At 41.3% G+C, this 27,966-nt stretch overlaps 1 protein-coding gene across 13 annotated transcripts in view; it reads left to right on the forward strand.

The window, feature by feature from the left end:
• Positions 1–27,966, forward strand: part of LOC125459524 (liprin-alpha-1-like) — a 215,037-nt gene that overhangs the window by 164,883 nt on the left and 22,188 nt on the right. For 11 of the 13 annotated variants that reach the window (XM_059652200.1, XM_059652205.1, XM_059652206.1 and 8 more), the window contains 7 exons: positions 2,309–2,390; positions 3,643–3,843; positions 7,518–7,580; positions 8,518–8,544; positions 10,085–10,260; positions 10,837–10,934; positions 14,307–14,482. In XM_059652200.1, the coding sequence (XP_059508183.1) occupies positions 2,309–2,390; positions 3,643–3,843; positions 7,518–7,580; positions 8,518–8,544; positions 10,085–10,260; positions 10,837–10,934; positions 14,307–14,482 (823 nt within the window). The remainder of the gene's footprint in view (positions 1–2,308; positions 2,391–3,642; positions 3,844–7,517; positions 7,581–8,517; positions 8,545–10,084; positions 10,261–10,836; positions 10,935–14,306; positions 14,483–27,966) is intronic. The other 2 variants (XM_059652209.1, XM_059652211.1) reach the window with 1 other exon arrangement.

Raw genomic sequence — 27,966 nt, forward strand, 5'->3', positions numbered from 1 at the left:
TCATTTTTCATACTGCTCATTCAGAATCTATCCACTTCTGCTTTATTCAGAAAGTACTTCCATTGCCTTCTGTGACGAATAAACTGCTCCTCATCTCTATATCAGATGTGCAACACCTGACTTTTAACGGTGACACCAGTTATAAATTATTTCAAATGGACTAAATGCAGTAAATTCGTGGCCATTTTTGTACATGGTCATTTTCACACAAAGCAAGAGCCAACAAACTAATTGCAACAACTTACATTTATGTAGCATATTTAATGTCTTAAGATGTCCAAAGAGCCCCATTAGAGCAAGATCAGATCTCCGTGGGATGAATAATAAATCGGCCTGAAATTATTTATGACGGTATGTGTTTATTGTCACAAGTCCTTCTTGGAAAGTATTGTTGGAATTCTCAAGTTTATCTGTTGGGCTGTTACAAGAGATGTAATACATATTTGCATCGAATTACATAGCCTGTTTTATGCAGTGGACACTATTAGGCTCATCAGTTCCATTCTACTTCTCATGCTCCACACAAATCTTCTATCACTCTTTATGGAACTCTCAACATATTTGTGTATTTGTCTAGCTTCATTTTCAATTAATCTGTGCTGTTAACTTCACATTGTGAAGCATTCTAATAACTGCAGGTGGAGACATTTCTGTTGGGCTTGCCAGTGACCATCTTTTTGGCCCAGGTGGTCTCACTTGCAAGTGAAAACAAGTGTCACATCCAGTTCCACATTTATTGACATGCTGTCTGACCTGCTGTGCTTTTCCAGCTCCACATTTATTGACTCTAGCCTTCAGCATCTGCATTGCTTACTGTCTCCAATTCACTGAACACCATACTGCGAAGTCTCTTCTAAGGATGCAAACCTTTTGAAGAAGTTTTCATCCTCCCTCTGGAGAGAGCTCAGTGAGTCTCTCACCCACTGCAACCCCTGGGTTATCTCCTCTGCCCTGAAGCTCTTAAACCACATTATGAAGCTTCATCTCACCTAACCTCCCCCCGTCCCCACTCCCTTCCTAGTCCTCATGAAGAGTTTCAACCCTGAGAGTTGACTTACCTGCTCCTTGGATACTGCCAGATCTGCTGTGTTTTCTAGCTCCACATTTATTGACTGTAGCTTCTAGCATCTGCAGTCCGTACTGCTCCATGTTACAAGTATGTGGTTTATTTGGAAATTCGTCTCTGCATTAACAGTCCAGCGATTAATGCCACTAGACCATTGCCTCCCCTGGAAGTGGAAGCTATTTTTCCCTGCCTTGATTACAGCCAAAAGCTGGAGGCTGTCCTCTTTAGGCTGCTGGGTTGCATGTAAGACAAAATCTGCTTTTATGAATTTGCATTTTTGCCTCGGGGTGCGTTTATGGGATGTTACTGTTTGGGAACAGTTAATTAGTAATAGTTACTATATCTATTATTCTGTTAAGTTTTCCCATATAGTTATTCTAAGTCCTTCTTTTGTTGTAATTTAACTATAGTGTTTGAATAAATTGTGTTTAGCTTAATATCGAGTAGTTTGACCGGTCAAATGGCATCTGGAGCACAGCGCTTTACACTTTTCTTTAAAATAAAAAAAAGTTAAAGCCTAGGCTGCCTTAAAATATTTTTGGGGGGGTGTCCATAACACCTTCCACCCACCATCTATCTGCCTCCTAGAATGTTGTCAGAAACCTGTCTGCTGTGAGCCTGAGTTTCTGCTTTCAAATGTTTCTGATAAACAAACAACCATTTTTTCCAATCTATGCCCAACTCTAAACCCAGTCCTGAATTACTGCTTAGCAAACCAACTTTTGTCTCTTGCCCCCACCATTCCATAAAGCACTGAAGTGTTTTTGAATGGACAGTACCATGCAAAAGCAAGATGAGGTTTCAGGAGTGTGAAACTACAGTAGCACTTCAGTATTTGAATAACTGGAACTCTGTGGAAATGGTAATACCATTTATTGTATGCTCGTGGGAAGAAAAATGGTACTTCTGTGTGAAGCTTCATTTAACCAACAGTTCCTGGGAGAAAGAATGGGGTTTCATCTTCCGTGACTGAACTTTAGCTTTTTAAAAAAAAATAACAATTTGCTCATGCTTTCCCATGAATATTTCATATCGCAAGTTTTTAATCAGTCTAACAATCTTGATCTGCATGGACTAACTACCTCATTAAAACTGTTTGTACTCCAATTACTTTAAAACTGTAAGACTGACTATTTTGACTTGAATGAATGATTTGAAGATTAATAATACAGATTCTTACTGGATGAAATCACTGAACTGATTTAAAATGAACCCAGTCTGTTAATGAGACTTGTATTTTAGGACAGAGTTGTTGGAAGAAGCACGAAGACAAGGTCTCCCATTTGCACTGTGGGATGGGCCCACTGTAGTCGTGTGGCTGGAGGTGAGATTGCAGATTTTAATTTGAGGGGTAACGCATTTTGAATTATTTGAGAAAAATATTGTGTTATCACTGATTAATCTTGTTGCACACAAACCAAGCATGGCCTTCGGGTGAAGTGATGTGAGCGCTTAGGTGTAATAGCATCAGGTTGTACAGACATAAATCACTCTCCATTTTGAAGTCTTGCACTTGTACACTTGATTTCTGTAATTTAATTTTATAGGTATCTTTTCCCTAGGATAGGGGATTTCAAGACTGGGGTACATTTTTAAGGTGAGAGAGGAGAAATTTAGAAAAGACGTGTGGGGCAAATTTTTTTTACACGGGGTCGCTGGTGCATGGAAGGAACTTCCGGAAGAAGTGGTGGATGTGGGCACAATTACAACATTTAAAACGTATTTGGAAAAGTATGTGACTATGAAAATTTTGGAGGTAATATGGGCCAGGAGCAGGCAGGTGGGATTAGTTTAGTTTGGGTTTATGTTCGACATGGACTAGTTGGATCGAAGGGTCGGTTTCCGTGCCGTGTGACTCTGATGATTTATTATTAAATACAAAACCTAGGGAAGATGCTGAAGAGGAATATGGATGGATTATGGTGGATATTCTGTACTGTACAGACTGATGCCAAGTTGATGTGCTGTAGCACCTGGCAAAAGGATAGAAATACAACTTTGTAATCTTCATCGAAATGATAACATGGAAGGCCTGATATTTGACTGATTCTTTGAGCCAACTATGTGATTCTTCATATTCTGTCATCCTTTACTCCTGTTTCAAATAGTGTAGCCAGTTCATTTTAGAAGGTTACAATTGACTGTTTCCAACAAACTTCAAGACTGCATTTTAGATTATCATTCCTTAGGGTGGCTGGGATAAAAGTGTCAACCAAAGGAAACTCCCATTATAAATGTCAACTCATAAATTTCATAAATGGGGTTGGGACTGGTGAATCTACAAGAAGAAAAGTCTGACGAGCAAAAACAAGATTTGTGGACCACAAACAGAGTTGGGAATTAGTATTGATGCCATTTCTGAATGGGAAAGATAGTGGATTGGTGGAAATTTGGTTTTGCAACCCACCCCATTTAGTCTCCATCGTAGCCAGAGACAATGTAATATTAGTCAGTGTACAACACAATCCTATGGTTTCTCAGTTCAATGAGATAAGTTACAATTGCTTAAAGTTATCAACTTGTAAAAGATTTGCTTTCCTACCAGAAATCTTTTATTGATTATGTTCTGTTTCCAGCTATGGGTCGGAATGCCAGCATGGTATGTAGCAGCCTGTAGAGCCAATGTAAAAAGTGGTGCTATTATGTCAGCCTTATCAGATACTGAAATACAACGAGAGATTGGCATCAGTAATCCACTCCATAGATTAAAATTACGTCTAGCTATCCAGGAAATGGTATCACTCACCAGTCCTTCAGCACCTGCAACGTCTCGAACGGTAGGGACAACACTCATTTATGTACGAAAACAACATGAGTTTTTACAATGGTTTGTTAACAGTTTGGGCCTGTTCTATGGGAGATGTTATTCATTTTCCTGTTCTGACTCTGTAACTGTGCGTGGTGGAAGTGGTGTGATACATCTGAGCAGCATGCTAGGGCATTTTAGAGGTCACTTGAGAACAATCTCATTGCTCTGGGACTGTAGTTGTACATAGGGCAGACTGGGTGAGTGTGACAGATTTTGTTTTGCCCATTTTCTACAGCGCTTCATAAACATTTTCCCCTAATGAGTCTTTCTCAAATTCTGTGTGATCCAAAGTGAAAATAAGCAAATAGAGAGGTGGATATTTAAAATCACTTGTTCACTGTTTTTCAAACAAAATTGGCTGCAATCATTGGGCCTCTCAGATGATTAAGAGAGGAAAATCAAAGATTTGAAGGCGCCTCACAGCTGTCAAAACTCTGTCCAATCTCTGGTAACAAAATGTGGGGCCGGATGAACACACCTGGCCAAGCAGCATCTTGGGAGCACAAAGGCTGACATTTCGGGCCTAGACCCTTCAGAAAAACCTTGTCTGATGAAGGGTCTAGGCCCGAAACGTCAGCCTTTGTGCTCCTAAGATGCTGCTTGGCCTGCTGTATTCATCCAGCCCCAGACTTTGTTATCTTGGATTCTCCAGCATCTGCAGTTCCCGTTATCTCAGTCCAATCTCTGTTCCTTTCAACACTTCCTCAGAGCTTGAGCCTAAAATCTTATTCCATAACCCTACTGGGATTGTGACCCCTTAGCTTAGGACCCCTAGTTGTGGAATTTCATGAAGCAGATGCGTTTAGGATATGTGATAGTTTAATGGAATTTACTACTGACCCTAACTTTTCACAAAAATTAACCAGATTTTAATTATTCAAGTAGCCACAGTGGGACTTAAACACCTGTTGCTGGAACATTATTCTGGTCTCTGGCTTTCTGATCCTGTAACATTCCCATCAGGTTGCCATTCCCAATAACTAACCAACAGACCCCCCACAGCCTGCTCAGCATCTGTAAGTCAGAGGTCATGAGTATGATGGGGTACTCATGTTTGCATGGAAGAATGCAGCTCCAACAACAACACTATCCAGGACAAAGCAGTCCACTTGATCGATAGGCTCACGCCACTGTCTTAAATGTTCATACCCTCTATCACCTACTGCACAGTGGCAGAATTGAATTCCATTTCCAACCTGTCTAAGTTCTTTCAACATCATTTTCCAAAAATGTCCTTCTCAGTGATAGAAACTACAAGGGTAGCAGATTCATGGGAAAACCACCCCCTGCAAGTTCTCCCTCCCCAAGCCACTCTCCATCCTGACTTGAAAATATACTGTTGCTCAGGTCAAAAACTTGGAACTCCCTCCCTAAGGGCATTGTGGGCATACCCACATTCCAGGGACTGTAACAGTTGGAAAAAGGTGGCCATCTCACATTTCGTTGCAACATTTAAGTTTGGGCAAAGTCAGAAGTCACAAGACACCAGGTGATAGTCCAACAGGTTTATTTGAAACCTCAAGCTTTCGAAGCACTGCTCCATCATCAGATGAAGTGGAAGGAAGCATACAGGCACAGAACTTGTATGTAGAGGTAATGATAACATGATTCCAAGTAATTGAGTGCCAGATGATAAATATAAATAGTGAGCGTGGCGTGTCGGCAGGCCAGGCAACAAGTCTTTGCAAGTGATCAAAAGTGTCAAACGATGTGAGTAAAGTATCAACAGCTGAATAGCAAGTGAAAGGATGACCTATGATCCGATTAGTAATGACAAAAGTTCAAAAATAGGATGGTACTAGAGACAGACCAAATGGCTGGAATAACGTGATAGGCATGAGAGTCTCAAACAGACTATTGTTCGCAGCAAACTACCCAGCCTTTGGGAGAACAGCGACCATAACTCCACATAACCCTGCTACAGCAACCTCTGCAAGACATATCAGATCATTGATGTGGACACTACCGTCACATGTGTGAACACCACCCAACCACGTATATACTCGTGTGACTCGGCCAGTGTCTACTACCTCACACTGCAGGAAAGGATGCCCCAAGGCATGGTATGTTGGCAAGACCATGCAGACACTACAACAACAGATGAATGGACACCATGCAGCAATTGCCAGGTGGGGGTATTCCCTTCCAGTTGGGGAACACTTCAACGATCAAGGACATTCAGCCTCTGATCTTCAGGTAAGCATCCACCAAAGCAGCCTTTGAGATACACAACGCAGAATCGCTGAGCAGAAAGTTCTGTACCCTTGAGGACGGCCTCAACTGTGATCTTGGGTTCATGCCATGCTACGTGTAACCCAACCGCACTAGCGAGTTTTGAGAAGATTTGTAGCTCAGGTTGAGGTTCTGGATGTGAGTTTGCTCGCTGAGCTGGAAGGTTAGTTTTCAGACGTTTTGTTACCATTCTAGGTAACATCATCAGTGAGCCTCCAGCGAAGCGCTGGTGTTATGTCCCGCTTTCTATTTATCCGTTTAGGCTTCCTTGGGTTGGTGATGTCATTTCCTGCATTGGTGATGTCATTTTTTGTTCTTTTTCTCGGAGGATGGTAGATTGATTTGGAGCCAATGTGTTTGTTGATGGAGTTCCGGTTGGAATGCCATGCTTCTAGGAATTCTCGTGCGTGTCTCTGTTTGGCCAGCCCTAGGATGGATGTGTTGTCCCAATCAAAGTGACGAAACGTCTGAAAACTAACCTTTCAGCTCAGCGGGCAAACTCACACCCACGACCGCACTGTTCTGTGTTAAATCTTTATCACTGTTCTGTTTTGACACCAGCATCATGATAACTTATGATCTCTCTACCTCAATTAGTTTGTACAGTTTTGGACTATTTGTTATTTTGGTTAGACCCTTATCATGTGACTGTAATACCCATCATGTTATTCCGGACATTTGGTTTGTCTCTAGCACCATCCTATTTTTGATTTTTTTTTGTAATTATCAATCGGATCATAGGTTATCCCTTCACTTGCTATTCACCTGTTGACACTTTACTCACACTGTTTGACACTTCTGATCGCTTTCAAGGACTCGTTATTCAGCTTGGCGACACTGCACTCCCACTATTTGTATTATTTTTTGACACTCCTAATTGCCTGGAATTATCTTACCATTATCTCTCTGCATATAAATTATGTGTATGTACACTTCCTTCCACTTCACCTGCCAAAGGAGCAGTGCTCAAAAAGCTTGTGATTCCAAATAAACTAGTTGGATTATACCTTGGTGTCATGTGACTTATGACTTTGTCCACCCCAGTCCAATATGGACACCTCCACATCATAAATTTGGACAATTAAAGATGGAGAAAAAGTCCTTGCCTTGCCAGGAGCACCCTCATCCTATGAATAAATAAAGTTCACAAAGCTGATGCTGGGAAATGTTTGAAGTTAAGAGTGCGCACAGACATAGACTAATTGATTGGAAAAAGTCACCCTTCAACAACAAAACTGTATTTTAAAAGCCAAATCAATGAGTCTTGTAAGTGATTTGCTATCCTCTAGAGAAGCTGTGGCTTAGAATGCCTTCCTTAGATATATCTGTTACTTAATGATCTGCCACCTCTCTTTATTACTGCTTTCCTGTCATTGGATTTTGTTGGGTCTCTGTGGGTCATGTGATTAGTCCACTGGAAATGTCTGGTTAACACATGAAGAAATGGAAACTCTTGCTGCTGCACCACAAACGGTTAGTCCCACATTTAACAGCTTCTATCCCTGATCATTTCTCCCTGTATCATGTACTTTCCCCTCCTGTAAATGCTTTTGATATATAGTCAGTTGTAGTTGCCTGAGTGATTTATTTCACTTGAAATTTAAAGCTGATGAATGCATGCCTAAATGTGTTTATGTACTCAATGATTGTATACATTCGATCTTTGCGTGTCTCGCCTAAAGGCCTTTGTTGTTGAAAGAGAACAAGTCTCAATTTTAATAGAAATGCAACAAAACATCCTTTCTATCAAACCAGCCCAAGTGGTGCACTTCATTCTGATTACATCATCAATTATACAATTGGCAAATTACCCCATGCATAATCTGGGCTCAGGGTAACTTTCATAATACAGAGCAGTAGCTCACCCCTGTTCCTGATACCCTAATGTACAGATTAAACTTTGTAAATGTGAAATCAGCCTAGAATCTACATGTACATTATTTAACAAGAAGATGCCATGTACTGTGCAGCATTACCTTTTCAAGTAGAATAAATTTAATGAGATTTTCCTGATGTGAATAAAAATAAATAATACAAACTATCCATTGAATTGATTATGGGCATACAAGATAGATGTACATAGTGAAGACTGATTGATTAGAGTTGTTGCCTTTTCGTGTATGAATCATGGGTCTTAATTATGTCCGCTTGTATAGAAAGGATGTTGCCAAATATATCTCAAGTACGTTGTCATCCTCTATCTTCTAACAATCGGATTGCATGTCTGTTTGTTTAGTAGAGATATTATTCTGAAACTTCTGCTTAATAAGACCATGCTTGGAATTTCAGACTGCTGGTCAGTGTTGCATCCATTCGTAATACTGGCTGTGAAAGCAAACTAAACCAATGTACCATTATTAACGTTATGACCCATGTTTTCCCCATGCTTTTCTAACTGCTTTTACATCAGGATGATGAAGAGGGCAGCTGGGCCCAGGTGGGCTTTTTAACAATATATACCTCTCTTTACTTGCTAGTTTATTGTTTTGTTTCACCCACTTTTTCATTTACTTCTGTTCCTGTATTGAAATATTTCTCATGATGCAAACATTTACACTGACTTAACGTTTGCTGAGAATTCAGTTTTACTGAATAAGTGAGAATAATCTTTTTGAAGATGGATTTATGCATTTATTAATTCAAATAGTTTAATCTATATGGACTTCAGCAAGGCATTTCACAAGTTTCCGCATGGTAGACTGGTTAGCAAGGTTAGATTGCATGGAATCCAGGGAGGGCTAGCCATTTGGATACTAAAATTGACTTGAAGTCAGGAAACAGAGGGTGGTGGTGGAAGATTGTTCTTCTGACTGGAGGTCTGTGACAAGCACTGTGCCGCAATGATTAGTGCTGGGTCGGCTGCTTTCCTTAAAAGAAAAGATTTGAATCTTTTAGGAGGAATGGTTAGTAAGTTTGAGGATGACAGTTCCCCCAACACCCCCGTCCCCAAAAAAAGGTGGTGTATTGGACAGCAAAGAAGGTATCACCAGAATACAACAGGAGCCTGATCCAGTGGACTAAGGAGTGGCAGATCGTTTAATTTCGATAAGTGTGAGGTGTTGCATTTTGGTAAGGCAAATGAGGGCAGGACTTGTACCCTTAATGGTAGGGCCCTGGGGAGAGTTATTGAATAAAGAGATCCTGGGATTAAGGTTCATAGTTTCTTGGAGGTAGATAGGGTAGTGAAGAAGGTGTCTTGCATGCTCGGATTTGGGGTATCATATTGCAGTTGTACAGGACATTTTTTGGGCCACTTTTCAAATAATGCATTTATTCCTGGCTTCCCTGCTATAGGAAAGATGTTGTTAACCTTGAAAGTGTGCAGAAAAGATTTACAAGGATGTTGCCAGGGTTGAAGAGTTTGAGCTATAGGGAGAGGCTGAATAGGCTGTGTTCATTTTCCTTGGAGCATTGCAGGCTGAGGGATGACATTATCAAGGTTGGTAAAATTGTGAGGGGCATGCATAGGGTGAACAGCCAAGATCCTTTTCCCAGGGTTGGGGGAATCCAAAACTAGAGGACAAATGTTTAAGCTGGGAGGGGAAAGATTTTACAAAGGACCTAAGGGGCAACCTTTTCATGCAGGGTACTGCATGCTATGAGATGCTAGAGGAAGTAGTGGGAGGCTGATACAATAACAATACTTAAAAAATATCTGGGTGGGTACATGAAAAGGAAGGTTTTAGAGGCATATGGGCTAGATGCTGGCAAATGATTTATTTAGATTTAGTTAGGATATTTGGTCGGCATCGACGAGTTGGACCGAAGGGTCTATTTCGGTGCTGTACAACTCTGACTTTATGATAATTGCTTGAGCATGTTCTGTACTTCATTTAATGCTGTGATTAAGGAGTTAAAAAATTGTTTCCCCTGCTAACGCTGACCCTTAGGCTTAGTATTTGCATAGTTAAAGCACGACCGTATGTCCTGGCACTTAAATCCTCTGATGAAACTTTGTACTTTTTTTGGGATTTAAGACCTTAGCATATGGGGACATGAATCATGAGTGGATCGGCAATGAATGGCTTCCTAGCTTGGGTTTACCTCAGTATCGCAGTTACTTCATGGAATGTCTAGTTGATGCTCGAATGCTGGACCATTTGACAAAAAAGGATCTTCGGGGGCAACTCAAAATGGTTGATAGCTTTCACAGGTATATATCTTGCTCATGGTTGATAAATTCATTGACTACTTTGGACATGTTGGTAATTTTATTCGATGTTTCAGAACCTTGCACTTGTACGTGATTCACAATAGCTCATAGAAAAATATCAGTCAAGCTTTCTTTTAGGTTCAGTTTTAACTTAAAATGATCATGATTGAGAATGAAAGAAGTGCCTGTTGTCATGTATTTTCTTTGTGCTAGCATTCAGCCAATATTTATTTTGAAGGCAGCTAAATTTGACCATGACTTTTTTTTTTAAATGTGTCTGTTACAGTCCATCATAGTTTAGGTTTGTTTGCCACTGCATGAAAAGTTGAAGATATCTGTGACCAAATTTAAGTGCTCATATTGAAACACTAATCCAGTGAGCCAAATGAAGTAACATTTTTTTTAACAAATTAAAGGAGAAGGCGCAGTGTGGTACAGATGTTAGAAGTTGGACCGGAAAGAGGGACATGTTAAAACAAATTCTGTGATATGAACTTACTTGAAAGTATAAGTTTCAAAATGCATGTTGCCCTTGAAGCAGATTTTTGCCTAAATGTATGTTTATTTTTTAACCAGAAAAAGCTTACACTGTGGAATAATGGCTTTAAAAAGATTAAATTATGATCGTAAGGAACTGGAAAGGAGGCGTGAAGATAGCCAGCATGAAATTAAAGGTAATTATTATATTTATAACCTCTGACTTACACTGCTAGGTTGCCTTGGGTGTAATCTCACTTATGGATCCAGCGATTGAGGGCAAAGCTTCTTCCATGATGCAAATTGATCAAACTTTCTTTCATTATAGTACTTGAAAAAACTTTTTAATTAACAAGCCCAATGTTTTTTGTTTAGGTCTTGTATCCCCTACAAAAAAAGGATTGTCAAACTAGGATAGAGAAGAAAGATTAAATCATATTTGACCTTTGTTATTTCACTGGTTTGTATCCTGTAGCACCCTCAGTATCAACTGGTTTTATAGTGATTGGAACCAGGTGGACCTGTGACTACAAGGTCCTTAATTTGGGATTGTTAACCTGGGTCAATCACCAGGAACTGACTGACCGATATAAACAAGGCAAGCCCAGGGGACTAACTCTGAGCTGGCTGACTACATACAGTATACTGTGCACAAATAAATAAAGGGTGACGAGGTGAAGGGATACTGGCCTCTGTGCAGTTATTTCCGTGGTGATGGGAGAAAACAATACATGCCTCAAAAACATTTACTCGCAACAGTCATCTCTGAGTTGGGGGTACGCATTTCTGGGACCAGGCCTTTATTTGGGAAGCTTGACTTATTTGATCCTGCAGTTGAAGACTGGAAAGAATGTGATACTTTGACTGGGTAAATGAGATTGGAACAGATGAAAAACAACAGGTAATCTTTCTGACTGCTTGTGGACCTGCAGTGTTTTTAGTTATAAGGGACTTAACTTTTCCAGAGGCACCAGATACTGAAACCGTGCAAGAGTTGATGGAGTTGGTTTAGGAATATTATAACCCCAAATATCCTCTAATTCTGAGACATTATCAGTTTTATTTGACTGTTAGAGAACTGAGGGAATCTGTATCGGAACTTTTGACGAAGTTAAGACGACTGGCAGAGGCATGTGATTTTGGGTTAACTCTGAATAAGATGCCGAGAGACTGTTTGGTATGTGGGACTAATGATGTAACCGTACAGAAGCACCTACCAGCTGAAGGACAACTGGGCTTCAAACAGACAATGCAGCTGGCCTTGTCTTTAGAAAATGTGGCAAGTGGAGCATGGGAACTTCAGAGCACCCCAATGGAAGCAGAAACGCTCACCTGTCTATTTGAGTTTGGGGAACACCACTTGAGTGTAGGCAATCACACAGCTTCACCAGGGCATATCCTGAGCAGAGGCTCTGTAGACCAGCCTACAGCAGAACCCTGCAACAAAGCCAAGCCTCAGCCAAGTGGCTAAAAGGTTCTTTCGGATCTGGGCCAACAAGCCATAGTAGTTAAGGCAACCATGCGCCTTAGAAGTAAATCTAGTTGGGTTACAGAGTCTACAAAACCGGGTTACACCTGTTAAAAGATAAAATGAAGGTGATCAAAGGAGCCTCGTCTCCTATGTCTGTACTGGAGCTTAGGTCTTTTCCTGGATTAGTGAATTATTACGGAAAATTCATACATAATCTCGCCTCCATCTTGGCACCTTTACACCTGCTGTCAGCCATGGGGATGGTCTTGTGGCCAAGTTATAGCCTTGAGGAAGTGAAAATGCAGCAGTCATCATCTGAGTTGTTGACCCACTACAATCTGAAGAGAGAGGTAGTGCTGACATATGACTCCGGGTGTGGTATCAGGGTAACATTGGCTCACCAGTGGCCCAATGGAGAGGAACGCTTGATCGCGTAAGCTTCCCAGACATTGGCTGAGGCTGAATGCAAATATGCCCAGATAAAGAAGGAAGGCTTAGCAGTCATCTTTGGTGAGAGAAAGTTCCACCAATACCTTCATGAATGGAAATTTGTCATGGTTAGAGATCACAAAGCCCTGCTCGGGTTACTGAAGGAAGACAAGGTGGTGCTGTCCATAGCTTCTGATAGAATTCAGCAGTGGCCCTTTGTTCTCAGTATGTACAAGTTAGAACACTGTACAGGACGCCCTGAGTCACCTCTCAGTGGCAGTACGCCACCAGTGGTGCCTCTGCTGGAGGAGTCCATTCTGCTTTTAAATTTCCTGGAAACCCTTCCAGTCACTGCTGACAATGTCTGACTATGGACACAGAAGGATCCTGTCCTAGTGAAACTAAAACAGCTGGTAGAATTGGGGGAGACAGAAGGGCCATTGCAACCAGGACTGAAACTTTTCTGGACCCGTCTACACCACATTACTGTAGAGCATAGCATATTTTTATGGTGAGCAAGAATGATTGTAAAGGTTGTTGCCAGATACTGGCTGAACTCCACCAGGGTCATTAGGAGTTTCCAAGATGAAGATGCCAGCAAGAAGCTGTATCTGGTTGCCAGTTTGGATGCTGACATGGCTCCATTGGTGGGGCAGGGCTCAGTGCCCACAGAACAACAATTGACACTACCTGCACCCCCACATTCATGATAATGGCCAAGTAAACTTTGGGCCCAGTTACATGTCGATTATGCCAATCCTTTCATGGTCTCAATGCTCTTGATTATTGTGGATGCCCATTCAATGTAGTTGGATGTGCATAAAACCCATTTAGCAAACTCAGATGACAGTTGAGAAGATCTGAGCATTGTTCACGATACACAGACTCCCGGAAGCATGAGTCCCAGACAATCCAATGTCATTTACTAGCAGGGCATTTTGAGTATTTCCTGCAGTTGAATGACATTCAGCACATAAGGGAAGCTCCGTACCATCCATCCATCCAGTGGTCTGGCAGAAAGTAGTGGCTCAAATGTTGAAGGTAGACTTGGAGGAGTACTTGATACCAAACTCTCCTAGTTCCTGTTCGATTATAGGACCACCCTTCATGCAATAACGGAGATGGCTCCAGCAGAGTTGCTGATGGGGAGAAGACTCCGCACCAGGTTAAAGCTGATGCTCCCAGACCTCGTAGGGAGACTGAAATGGCAGCAGAAACACCAATGACTGCCATGTGCTGCCTCTAAGTGAGGGAGAGAATTTAATTCAAGGGATGATATTTGGTGCTGGAACCATGGAAATGGCCCTGCATGTGTGAGTGGTGCGGTTGGCACTGGTCCAGTCCTGTTACTTAGAAAGTGAGGTGATCCTAAACAAACGTGTAGATTTACCGGAAAGCTGTTTCCTTGCAAACAGGACAGAAGCAAAACACATTTGGCCACTCAAAAGCCAGAAAGCCTGACAGAGACCATGGGTTCTCCTACTCCATCTAATGTTAAGGAAACTTTGCAGTCTGAAGTGGATGCAGCCTCGATGCCGTTACTCTGGAAGAAAAGGAGGAAACTCCTGAGACGCTCTGGACACAAGATTTTATGCATTTGTAAGCTGATAAGTGCACTGTAATGTGAATCAAGTTCCCTTTGATGATTCTTTTCATTGTATTTTTACAGATGTTATGGTGTGGACTAATGAGCGAGTGATACGTTGGGTGCAGTCAATTGGACTTAAGGAATATGCCAATAACCTTTTAGAAATTGGAGTTCATGGTGGACTAATTGCCCTAGATGAGCTGTTTGATTACAATGCATTAGCCCTATTGCTACAGATACCGACGCAGAACACACAGGTGAACAAAGAGCAATCCTTTCAAAAACAGAAATTGCTGGAAAATCTCAGCCAGTCTGAGCAGAACTCTAAAGAATTCTGAAGAGGGCTCCCCTGAAACATTCACTCTGCTTTTTTTCCCCACAGATGCTGCCAGACCAGCTGAGTTTTTCCAACAGTTTCTGTTTTAATTTCTGTTTTTTAGCTTTCACAGTGCTTTTGTTTTGTTTAACAGTCATTTTAACTTGCAGAAAAAAGTAACTTGTGGTCACTTGCATTCTTTTGAACAAGTTGTCCAACTAATAAAGCCTTTGTTTTAATTAAAAGCAAAATACTTAGGATGGTGGACATCTGAAACATGGAAAATGCATACTCTGCAGCATATGTGGAGAAACAGAACTGTTCTGAAGAAACCCCCTTAGAGACTCAAAAAATTAACTTTCTCTTTCCATTGATGCTGTGGAGTCTCTCCATTTTGTTTTTTTTCTATTTTAATTGCAGTGTTTCACTTGAATTTGAAACTTAACCTATTTGACAAGACAACGTTCTTTGTGGTTGATCTGGATACAGTTGCATTATTTTTAATGATTCTGTTTATGTTAAGTGAACTTAGATGCCTATAAGGTGAGCATAGCAACAATATTGCCGCAAAACCTCCTTTTCTGGTTCAAAGTGAGCCAAGTATCAGTATATATTATTGAAAAAAGACAATAAGTTGTGGCAAAAGTGAGAGAGAAAATAGTGTGAACTGTTATTGTGGATAAGTTATATGTAGATTGAGTCAGAGTGTTTGAGAGTGTGGACTTTTAACTGTCAATATCTTTCCAAAATTCTGGCTTGGTCGACAGTTAAATGTTAACTGCATAAAGTTTTTTCTAGCCTTAGGTAGACCTGAACAAACTGTGACAAAGAGTTGTCAATTAGCTAACTAGTCTAATTCTAGTTCTGGCTGCTGTAGTTTTAACTTGAGACAGCATAACTCTAATGACCTTAATACAGCTGTCAAATGGAATGCAGATTGTAAGCAGAGTGAACAGATACTTTGCTGATTGGAAAGTTTGACGAAGGAAGTGATTGTTTCTTTCACCTTCCATATTTAAATTTTTCTTGAATGCAATGAAAGCTGCTGGTTGGTACCTAGCTGGGAAGCTATTCCACTTACAGTCACTGGGCTATAAAGCTAAGGTATGGCAGGGTAGCTCAGCCAATTGAAATGTGTAGCCTGTGGCATGTGTCCTGCAAAAGTACTGATCCTGCATAAATGCTGGCTGCATAAACTTGATTTCAGGGTTTTAGGTATCAGGTTATGGCTCAAGTCACAGTGATACATCCACAAAGCAGATAATTACCTGGTAGCTTATTTAAACAGGTGGTCACACTGCAGATTAGGAGCATGTAGGCAGTTAGGGAGTGAGTGACTCCCAAAAACCAGTTGAGCTTTAACCCAGAGTGTTAAAGAAGGTGGCTAGAAAGGTGATGGATGCATTGATTGTCTTTCAAAATTGTGTAGATTTATGAAAGAATCCTGTGGATGTTAAAAATGTGACCCAACTCTTTAAGCAGGGAGGAAGAGAATAGTAGGGCAAATATTCTAATACTATAAAGGATGTGACAACTGGACACTTGGAAAAGAATAGCAAAATTTGACAAAGCCTATGTAGATTTATAAAAATGAAGTTTTTTGAGGATGTTTATTGTTTTGAAGCTAAAGACGACCTGATGGATGTGGTTGGATTTTCAGGAAGTTTTTTATAAGATGCAATACAGGAGGTTTTTAATAAACAAAATGTGACCTTTTTTGGATGGTAAGGTACTATTTTGTATTGAGAATTGGGTGATGGGCAGAGAGCGGAAAACACGAATGAACAGCTTAGTCTAGGAAAGATAATAAAATGTGAGGCTGGATGAACACAGCATGCCAAGCAGCATCTCAGGAGCACAAAAGCTGACGTTTCGGGCCTAGACCCTTCATCAGAGAGGGCTCCTAAGATGCTGCTTGGCCTGCTGTGTTCATCCAGCCTCACATTTTATTATCTTGGAATTCTCCAGCATCTGCAGTTCCCATTATCTTTAGTCTAGGAAAGGTAGTGTTACCAGCAGGTTAATGTAAGGATCAGTGCTGCAGCTTTTCACAATACAGATAGAGAGAGAGAAAAGACAGTCTTTTTTACAGCACAGGGAAATGCCCTTCAGGCTGTCATCTTTGCCAGCTGTCATGCATTCATCTCTTCTCATCCCATTTTCCAGCGTTCAGTTCATTCGTACAAGTAAATGTTCACAATGGATTTTTAAAGATTAATGAATCCCTGTTTGGGATCTTGTTCGTAAATATGTGTTCATAATACGCTTTCTGGTACGGAGTTCCAGATACTCATTAATGTTTAATGAAAATATTTTTCCTTGACTTCCCTCTAAACCTTCTTATCTCAAAACTGTGGCCTGTAATTATTGACCCTTTGTCCCTATTTACCTTACCTCATAACTTCGTGCACCTTAATCAAAACCCCTCACCCTTCCCTTCTCTTGGGAAAACAGCCCCAGGCTGGCTGGTCCCTCTTCATAGCTGCATTGTTTTTAGCCCATCAGGGTCCTGATGATTCATTTCTGCACCACCTCGTCCAATTGCACCCTTCCTATTGTCATTCTTCCTTCTCTGGATCCTTCCACCATCAGATGTCTGGTTCACTTTTAAAAAGTCTCTGAACTCTTTAAAAGTCACAGGTTATAACAACTGCTGGAGGGAAAATAAACTTTTAAAATCAATGTAAAGGATTTAGACGTGAGGATCGGTTATAATATTCCATATTTATTGCTGATAATAAAATTAGTTGGGGATGTAAGTTGTGAAGAAGATTTAAGGAGGCTTCAAATGAACTTAAACAGGCTAGGTGGTTGAGCAAAATCATAACTTCACATTTACCTATATTCACTTATCTCTTTTGGTAGAAAGAACTGAAAGACACAGTATTTTTTAAATTGAGTGAAGTTGTGTGGCGTTTATTTCCGTAGGGACTGGGCTGACCTTGATGAATTGCTAAAAGCAAGCATGCAGCAGTCAATAAAAAAGGCAGATGGCAGATTTTCCCCCTTACAAGGGGAAGTGAGCACAGGTATAAAGGTGTCTTACTGCAGTTGTATAGAGCTTTGCTGAGTCGATCTCCATAGCTCTGTGTGCATTTTGACCTCCTTACCTATGGAAGGAGATATATTTGCTATAGTGGGAGTGTAGCAGATGTTTACCAGATTAATTGCTAGGCAGGTTTGTTTTAATAAAGTAAGATTCCTCTCTGGTTTCAAGGAATGGAAGATAATGTAGTTGAAAGCTTATTGTTCCAAATTGTCTACTTTGTATTTGGCAGATATATTTAAAACAGAATTTCCAGAGATAAACACTAAAGTGGATGTCTATACAGTGTGGAGCTGGAGGAACTCGGCATGCCAGGCAGCATCAGAGGAGCAGGAGAGTCAATGTTTCAGGTCTGGTACCTTCTTCAAGACCTGATGGAGGTTCCAGGTCTGAAATGTCAACTATCCTATTCCTCTGATGCTGTTACCTGCCGTATTACTCCAGCTCCACACCGTATTGATCTGACGCCAGCATCTGCAGTTTTTGTCATCACTGAATTGGATGATCTGATGAATAACTTTAGGATGTGTATCCTTGTGGTTGAAGTGTAGACTCTTCATTAGTTTCGCTGAAGGGCATGCCTCCAAAGCATTAATCAATTATTTTACATTTGGATGATAGAGTTCTCTTTCTTCTGAGTTTGCTTGACATTATCTGTATTCAGAGTTTATTTTAAGCCTCTCAGCAACAAGAATAATTGTTTACAAGGAACGAATGCAGTGCTTTGTTTTCTTAGCCACTAGTTTCTTCCAAGCTGCTGCAGTCTGTGAAGTGAACTTGGAAAGTACTGAATAGGGAATGTCTGCCATCTATTGGCAGGGCATTAGTGTAACAGGATCAGATTCAATGTTGTACAATTTCCCTTAAAAATGATTGATGTAATTTTGCGGGGGATGAGGACCTGTTATTAGGCCACTTGAATCTGTGGTTTGTGAATAAGTCTGTTGAATGAATGCAAGAATCTCCTTATGAAAAAAAAGTAGGCACACTGGTGAGACATGCGGCTCAACAATTTCCTGTAGCAGTGTAATTGATTTTGTGTTATGCTTTGTCAATTTTTGTCATTTTACTGGAAATTTCCTGTACTTCTGATAGGACAATACCAAAGCATTTGAAACCAATGTGATTTAAGTATAATGTATAATGAAGAATAGAATCCCTACAGTGTGGAAGCAGGCCATTCAGTTCATTGAGTCTGCACTGACCCTGCAAAGAGCATCCCACCCACTCAGTCCCTGTAACCCTGTATTTCCTGTGGCTATTCAACTTAGCCTGCACATCCTTGGACTGTGGGCAGTTTAGCATGACCAAATCACCTAATCAGGACATCTTTGGATTGTGGGAGGAAACCAGAGCACTCGGAGGCAGGGAGAATGTGCAAACTCCACACAGTCTCCCGAGGACAGAATCAGATCTGGTGCCTGGCACTGTGAACCACTGGGCCAACATGCAGCCCCAAAGATGACCTCAGGATTTGCCCTAACTTTTCAAATCAGCATTGAGGCAACAGCTAAAGTAGATTGCAGAAAACAAGTAGTTAAACTTTTAAAAAGTCATTGTATGTTGGTATAGGCATGAATACCTCAGGCTGTGTAAATTCTGTACCTAATATTCAAAATGGGCACAGTCTTAAAATGGAGCTTTTAAAAAAGGAACTTACTCTTGAGATTTGCTCTTTTCAGCCTGTTCTGTTTCTAAAAACTAAAAATATTTAAATGATAATTGTGATTTAGACGTGCCGGTGTTGGACTGAGGTGGACAGAGTCAAAAGTCCCATGATGCCAGGTTATAGTCCAGCAGACATAGTTAAAATCACAAGCTTTCAAAGCACTTCTCCTTCATCAGGTGAAGTCACTGCAAAAGCTTGTGATTTTAAACAAACCTGTTTGACTGTAACTTGGTGCCTTGTGACTTTTGACTTTATCAAATTATCATTGACTCAAATGTGACACAAGAAACTGTTTCCCTATCTTTATGGATCATGATTTTAATTCCGTTATATAGGGGTTTGGGCTGGAGAGTAACCTTTTGTGCTTGTAACAATTTAACAGGTAAAAGTTCAAAAACTGGCCAGAGCAACAGAAACACTTTTTCTCGAATTCTTACTACTGTTGGGTGCTTACAGGTTTAAAACTGCCTCAGCTCCTTTCAGGTTTGTCCTCTTGTTCTCTCGAATGCTATTTTTCACCGATCTTTCAGTGTCAGAAGTAAACCCCTGGTTGTTCTTGGTAATGTATGCTGAATGATAACATTTAGATGTTCATGCATCGAACATGAGCATGCAAATTGATGCTCTAAAAAAGTTTGAAACATCACCTGGCTTATTTCTCAATATATTGAAGGAAGCATGTTTTAAATAGTTTCTCAAAATCATAGTATTGCAGCATACAATCAGGTCCTTCGGCCACAATGCCCACACTGACCAACAAGCAGCAAACTATATTAATCCCATTTACCTGCACAAGGCCCATAGTCTACTGTGCCCGGCATTTTAGGCGCTCATCCAGATGCTTCCTAAATGTTGAGTGTATTCGACTCCACCACCCTCTGAAGTAGCATGTTCCATATGTCTACTACCTTCTGGATCCTGAGATCCCTTCTAAACTACAGCACTCACCTTAAATTTACGCTTGCCAGAGGGAAAAGTTTCTCACAATGTACCCTATTTATACTTTCATAATTTGGCACACCTCATAATTATGCACACTTCAATCATTAACCTAACAACCCATTAACCTCCTCTGCTCCAAGGAAAACAAACCCAGCCTATCCAGTTCCCCTTCATAATTGAGACTTTTCATCCAGGGCACCACCCTGGTGAATCTCCTCTCCACTCTCACTGGTGCCTTGTGATAGTGTGGCGACCGGAACTCTACACGTTATTCTGCCTGTGGCCTACCAATGTTTTATAAATTCGTAAAAAGTCTTCCGTGCTTCTGTATTCTACCTCCTGGCTAATGAAGGCAAGCATCCTGAATGCTGCCTTTACTACCCTGTCTACTTGTGCTGACACCTTCAGGGTTCTCTGGACTTGTACATCAAGGTCCCTATATTCCTCATTGCTCCCCAGGGAGCTACCATTCATTGCATAACTCTTCCCCTTATTAGACCCCCAAGGTGCATCACTGCGCACTAATCTGGATGAAATTCCATCTGCCATTACTCTGTCCACTTTATCAGACTGTGTTGCTTGAGACTATCCACCCCATTAATTAAACCCCACCAATTTTTGTATGAACAGCAAACTTACTATTTGTATATTTTCTACATTTACATTGAAGACTTAGATGTACAGAACAAGTAGTGAGGGTTGCAACACTGAATCTTGCGATGCACTGCAAGCCGCACGCTTCCAATCGCAAAAACAATCCTCTAGGGGTCGGAAGCTATACTCTGGTAATAACCGTGTGAATTCTGTGTGTTCCCTATGTCTATCTGAAGAAATTGTAAATCTGCAATAAGTTGTTTCTGAAGCATCAATCGTCAGTCTCACCCTCTGTAAGGATGATTTGAAGGTGGCAAACCCTTTTCTGGCGTCTATGCTTTTTCAGTGTTCAAAGAATGCGATTAGTGTGTAAAATGAGTTAATTGCCCATGAAGTACATTGTGAGTGAAATCACTGAGGTATGCAGGAAGTCCTATTAAACTACAGCATGACATCAGGCCAAAAATAGTTACCACGCTCTAGATATTATATTTATACTTTGAATGAACAGTTTTGAGTGTATTGTTTTGTGTGCTATGAATGGAAAAGGAAGAAAATTGCCAATTCTACCCTGTCAGTCATGCATTTTAAATTCTTCCTTTGAATAAACAATGACAGAAAGCTGTCCACAGCAAGTGGATGGTTCGGTTGAATATTTGTGTTGAATTTTTTCGATTTGATGCAACTTGTCTATTTCTGCCTTTTTAATCATCCTTTTTCAGGTACTTTTTTTATTCTTGTAGTTTGGTTGTACAGAGTTATAGTATTGCTACAAAAGAGCACATGTTGTCAACTTCTCATCTCGATGAATGCAAGTTGAATTGCCAGAATATAAATTCAAAGGAAAATTAATATTTCTCTTGCATGAGAGGATATTGCTGATTAATAAACATGGACACCCTGCCAGAAGTGTTGCCTTGGAGAATCCATATGTCATGGATAATACTGTGTGTGCTATAATTGGATAGACTGGGTTTATTTTCACTGGAACACAAGAGGTTGAGGGGCGACCTGGTAGAAGTTTACAAGATTGTGAATGGCATGAGTAGAGTGGAAAGTATGAGGCTTTTTCCCCAGGGTAGAGGGTTTAATTACTTGGGGACACAGGTTAAAGGCGTGGAGGGCATGTTTAAAAGATATGTGCGGGGCACATTTTTCACTCAACGGGTGGTGAGTGCCTGGAACACACTGCCAAAGGAGGTGGTGGAAGCAGATACAATAGCAGCTTTCAAGAAGTAACGGGACAAATACATGAAAAGGAAGGGAACAGAGGGGTACGGATCCTGTAAGTGAAACCGTTTTAGTATGGAAGGGCAAAATGCGTCAACACGGACGTGGAAGACCAAAGGGCTTGTCCTGTGCTGTTTTATTCTTTGTAGAATTTTTGAGGCGGCCCGGTGGCTCAGTGGTTAGCACTGCAGCCTCACAGTACCAGGGACCCGGGTTTGATTCCAGCCTCAGGCGACTGTCTGTGTGGAGTTTGCACATTCTCCCCGTGTCTGCGTGGGTTTCCTCCAGGTGCTCCAGTTTCCTCCCACAGACCAAAGATGTGCAGGCTAGGTGGATTGGCCATGCTAAATTGCCAGTAGTGTTCAGGGGTGTGTGGGTTATGGGGGGGTGGATGGGTCTGGGTGGGATGCTTCAAGGGGCAGTGTGGACTTGTTGGGCCGAAGGGCCTGTTTCCACACTGTAGGGAAGCTAATCTAAATAAAACCCTGTTCTTTGTACAAATGTACACACACTTCGTTTTGACAAATTACAAATGGTGGTCAACTATTTTGTTGAGTTGAAACAATGACCCAGCCAATAGCAAACTGTCCCCATTAAAATTTAAAGCGAGGCTGGCTGTTATTCATTCATGGGCCGTGGGCATTGCTGGCTGGGTTAGCATTTATTGATTATTCCTAGTCCCCTTTGAAAACGTGGTGGAGAGCTGCCTTTTGAACTGTTGCAGTCCATCTACTGTAAGTAGACTCATAATGCCCTTCGGTGAAATATTTCCAAGTTGGACAGTGAGTGGCTTGGAGCAGAACTTGCAGGGGGTGGTGTTCCCGTGAATGTGCTGCCGTTGTCCTTCCAGAAGTGGTCAAGAGTTTGGAAATGATTGTCTTAAGGAGTTTTGATGAAATATCTGTAGTGCATTTTGTAGATGGCACACACTGCTGCTACTGAACATCAGTGGTAGAGTGTGAGAGATAATGGGAACTGCAGATGCTGGAGAATTCCAAGATAATAAAATGTGAGGCTGGATGAACACAGCAGGCCAAGCAGCATCTCAGGAGCACAAAAGCTGACGTTTCGGGCCTAGACCCTTCATCAGAGAGGGGGATGGGGAGAGGGAACTGGAATAAATAGGGAGAGAGGAGGAGGCAGACCGAAGATGGAGAGTAAAGAAGATAGGTGGAGAGAGTGTAGGTGGGGAGGTAAGGAGGGGATAGGTCAGTCCAGGGAAGACGGACAGGTCAAGGAGGTGGGATGAGGTTAGTAGGTAGCTGGGGGTGCGGCTTGGGGTGGGAGGAAGGGATGGGTGAGAGGAAGAACCGGTTAGGGAGGCAGAGACAGGTTGGACTGGTTTTGGGATGCAGTGGGTGGGGGGGAAGAGCTGGGCTGGTTGTGTGGTGGTAGAGTGACTGACTGTAGGTGTGATGCCACTCAAGTGGGTTTTTTGTCGTGAATGATGTCAAGCTACTTCAGTGTTGTTAGAGCTGCATCTGTCCAGAAAAGCGGGGAGTATTCCATCACTTTCCTGATTTTGTGCCTTGTAGATGGTGGAGAGGGTTTAGGTCATCAGGCAGTCCTTATTTGCTGTAGTATTCCTAGCCTGTGACCCACTCTTGACCCAGTTCAGTTTCTGGTCAAGATATTCATAATGGAGATGCAGTGAGGAACACTGTTGAATGTCAAGTGGTGGTGATTCGATTGATTCTTGTAGGAGATGGTCATTGCCTGCATTTGTGTGACCCAAAGGTTTCTTGTCAGTTTTTGACCCAGGCCTGGGTATTGTTGAGGCCTTGTTGCAATTGGACATGGACTGCTTCACTGTCTGAGAAGTAGTGAATGGTATTGAATATTGTGCAGTCATAGGCAAGCATCCCCACTTCTGACATTATGATGGAGGGAATGCCTTTGATGAAGTGGCTGAAGACAGTTGGGCCTAGGACACCAGCTATGAGGAACCCCTGCAGAGATGTCCTGGACTGAGCTGACCTCTAACAACCACACTCATTTTGCTATGTATCAGGTATGGCTCCAACCTGAGGAGAGTTTGTACATGATTATTTTTGATTCCAGTATTGCTAAGGCAGGAGCCGACTGTTTCTGGCAAAACCCACACTGGATGCCACTGACAAAGAACACAAGTTGCTGGAAAAGCTCAACAGCTCTGACAGCATCAGTGACGAAAAATCAGAGTTAGCATTTCTGGTTTTCTGACTCTTCCTGAGTGTTTCTTGCAAAACCCACACTGGATGTCATTGAGCAGGTGCTTTTAGCTGAGCCTTTCATCACTTAACTGAAGATTGAAAGTAGACTGATGGGGCAGTAATTAGCAGGTTAGTTTGTTCTGTTTTTTGAGTGCAGGATATATTTGGGCAATTCTGCATGCTGTTGGTAGATGCCAGTGATGTAATTATACTGAAAGAGCTTAGCTAGGGGAGCAGCAAATTCTGGATCACAGGTCTTATGTACTATTGTTGGAATATTGCCAGGGCTTGTAACCTTTGCGGCATCCAGTGCATCTAACTGTTTCTTCATCTCAGAGAGAATGGTATTGGCTGAGGACTGGCATCTGAGATGCTAGTGCCATCTGAAAGAGGCCAAGATGGAGCATCCAGAACTTCTGGCTCAAGACTGTTGCAAATATTTCAGCCTTATCTTTTGCACTGATGTGCTAAGCTCTTCCATCATTGAGGATGGGGATATTTGTGGAGCCTCCTTGTCCAGTGAGTTGTTTAATTGTCCATCACCATTATGACTGAATGTGAAAGACTACAAAGCTTAGATCTGATCCATTGTTTGTGGGATCAATTTACTCTGTCTGTCACTTGCTGCTTATGCTTTTTGGAATGCAAATAGTCCTGTAAGATGACTTTACCTCGTGGCCACCTGATTTATACGTATGTCTAGTGCTGCTCCTGGCAATCCCCCTGCACTCACTGTTGAATCAGGGTTGATCTCCTGATGGGAATGATTGACTGGGGGATGTGCTGGGCCATGAGATTTCAAATTATGCTGGACTACAGTTCTGGGTCTGTTATGAACCACAGTGCCTCGATCTGTTTGAAATCTATCCCATCTCGTATGGTGATAGCGATATACAACACAATGGAGGGTATTTTCAATGTGAAAGTGGAACTTTATCTCCATGGTGTTTACCTTTACTGATACTGTCATAGACAAATTCATCTGCAACAGATATTTGGAGTTCTCCCACATGGGTCCATCGCAAACAACAATCAAGAAGCTTGACACTGTCCCAGATAAACCAGCACAGCTGATTTGACTCCATCCACCACCACCTGCGACACACAGTAGCAGCAGCGCATATCATTGACAAGACGCACTGCAGAAAGTAACCAAGGCTGCTTAGAAAGCACCTTCTAAACCTATGACTTCTGTAATCTAGAAGGACATGGTCAGCAGATACATAAAATAATAGAACTTTACATGACAGATGGAGACCTTTTGACCCATCTTGTAACTGCCAGTTCCTGAAAAAGCTACCCAGCTAATTCCACTCTCCAGCCCCATGTCTGTAGCCTCTAGCATCATTACTTTCAAATATATATCCTGCCCTCATTTGAAACCTGTTATGGAATCTGCCTCCACCACTGTCCAAGGCAGTGTTAGTTTCGTTTTCGGAGACCCTCACGGACTTGATGCAATAACAAGACACTGACCTGTTTAGAAAAACACAAATCCTTTATTACAAAGCAAGTACAAGCTGTGGAGAATCACTGTACTCAGCCTGGCACAGAGTGCAGAGTCTTGTAAGCAATTCTCTCCAAGCAGCGGACAGTCCCTGCTTTTTATACCTTATCAAGTGCATAATACATAAAGCAATTTTACATCTCACTATGCTATGATACATGAAACAATTACTACAACAGACAATGACATGATACAGAACAGTTACTACATCAAAAACACAAAGAGAGCAGGATATAGTGTCGATCATTCGTGAAGTGACTGCTAATGACAGAAGGCGATTTCAAGTTGCCAAAGTGACAGAATGTAATTTCAAGCTGCCGAAGTGTCTGGCTTTACCAAAAGTCAGTGCCCTGGCCCCGTGGTCAGGAACAGAATTTACATACTTCAGAAGTCTCACACCTTTTACAAATGCTCCTCACTTTATTTGAGACAGTTTCCACATACCCCTGTGCAGGAAGATAAAGATTTGCACAGTTTAACTCTAATTGTAATCAGGCAGGAAGCTTAAGGCAGTGTCTGCATGTCTATGTGTAGGAACCTAAGGAGTTAGAAAGTTTTACACCTAATGTCTAGTTGGGTAGGAAGTTTTAAGGCAGTGTCTGCATACCTATGTGTAAGCAGATAAAGGACATTAATTTGTAGAAATATAGAAATGAATAGAATGTTGTCCCAATAACATCTCAGCAGCACACTCCAAATCCTAACAACTCTGCGTGAAGAACATTTTCCACATTTCATGCCTCGGTTTCTTGCTGACAATGTTGAAATTGTGATCCTGAATTATTGGCGTACCAACTCGTGGAAACAGAATATCCCCCTTTACCCTGTCAAGAATTTTTATAATTTTGGACACCTCTTAATCTTCTGTGCTGTAAGGAGAATAAGCCCAGTTTCTTTCATGTTTCCTTGTTTCTAAACCCCATCATTCCTCGTCTTGTTCTAGTAAACTTCCATTTGAACTACCTCCATGGCCTTAAGATCCACCCTGAAATAAGGTGCCCAGAGCTAAACACAATACCCTAAATGGAGTCTGACCAGTGATTTGTCGAGGTGTAGCATCATTTCCTTGCATTTATAATCAATGCCTCTCTTTATAAACCCAAGGAAACAATATGCCTTCTTAACAGTTGTTCAAACTTTCCTGTCCACCTTCAGTTGTACCGTTGAGCCTGTATTGTTTCCCTCTTCTACACATCCTTCTGCATTGAAATTCATTTGCCAGTTGTCTGTCCATTTTGCCAACTTAAGTGTCCCTTTGAAGTCATTCAGCATCATTTTAACAATTCACTCTTCTCCCTAGCTTAGTATCATCTGCACATTTAGAGATTTTGCCCTCAAAACTCATCTCCAAATAGTTTATATAAATAATAAAAAATCAAGGGTCGCGTCGCCTACCCTTGGGGAGCACTACTTCCAACTTGTCTCCAACCTGAGAAATGTCCATCTATATTTACCCTCTCTTTCCTGTACTTTCCCCAGCTTCTAATCCATACTGCCAAGGACCCATCAGTCTCAAACGTTTCTGATGTGCTAATCAACCTACTCTGTGGCACCATAACACATGCTTTTAAGAGAGAACACCACTTGCAAATCCACTTACTGTTGTGATTTAAAACTGTACTGTTGTTGTGTCTCGTTCACGGGGTCAATATCGTGGAGTTTTTTCAATAGCATTGTGGGTGCCCCTACATTTCAAGGATTGCACTGGTTCAAGTAGGCAGTTTACTAACACACCACATTCAGGGGAATTAGGGATGAGAAAAATGCTGATCCAGCCGGTGATGCTCACATCCTATGAACAAATAATGGAGAGTTCCATACTTCTTACACAATTCTCATTAAAACATGGTTCCCAGTTGTACTGCTGAAATATCTGGCTTTAATATTCAGCCTATGTTTCTTTTCCATAGGCTCTGCTATTGATTTCACCCAAACTATTATTCTTTTCTCTTTTACGGGTGATTTATTAAGTATAAGATATTAGAGTTCTAAATTCTTGAAAATGCAATCTTAATTTCTTAAACCTTGTAGCTTAATGCTTTAAGTCAAGTCATCGTAAATTCTGTATGCACTCCGTTCAGAATTAATATGTTCTTCCTGAGGTCTGGTGGCTAAAACTTCTCATTTGTTTTAAATGCTCATTGCAATCTCAATGCCTTTTCAATTTTTTTTTGCCTCTGATGGTAATTTGTGACAGAGGATTCCAAATTTTAGTCGTCCTCTGATCCCGGAATATCTTTGACTT

This window comes from Stegostoma tigrinum, chromosome 17 (genome assembly GCF_030684315.1).
Source record: "Stegostoma tigrinum isolate sSteTig4 chromosome 17, sSteTig4.hap1, whole genome shotgun sequence".
NCBI classification, from domain to species: domain Eukaryota; kingdom Metazoa; phylum Chordata; class Chondrichthyes; order Orectolobiformes; family Stegostomatidae; genus Stegostoma; species Stegostoma tigrinum.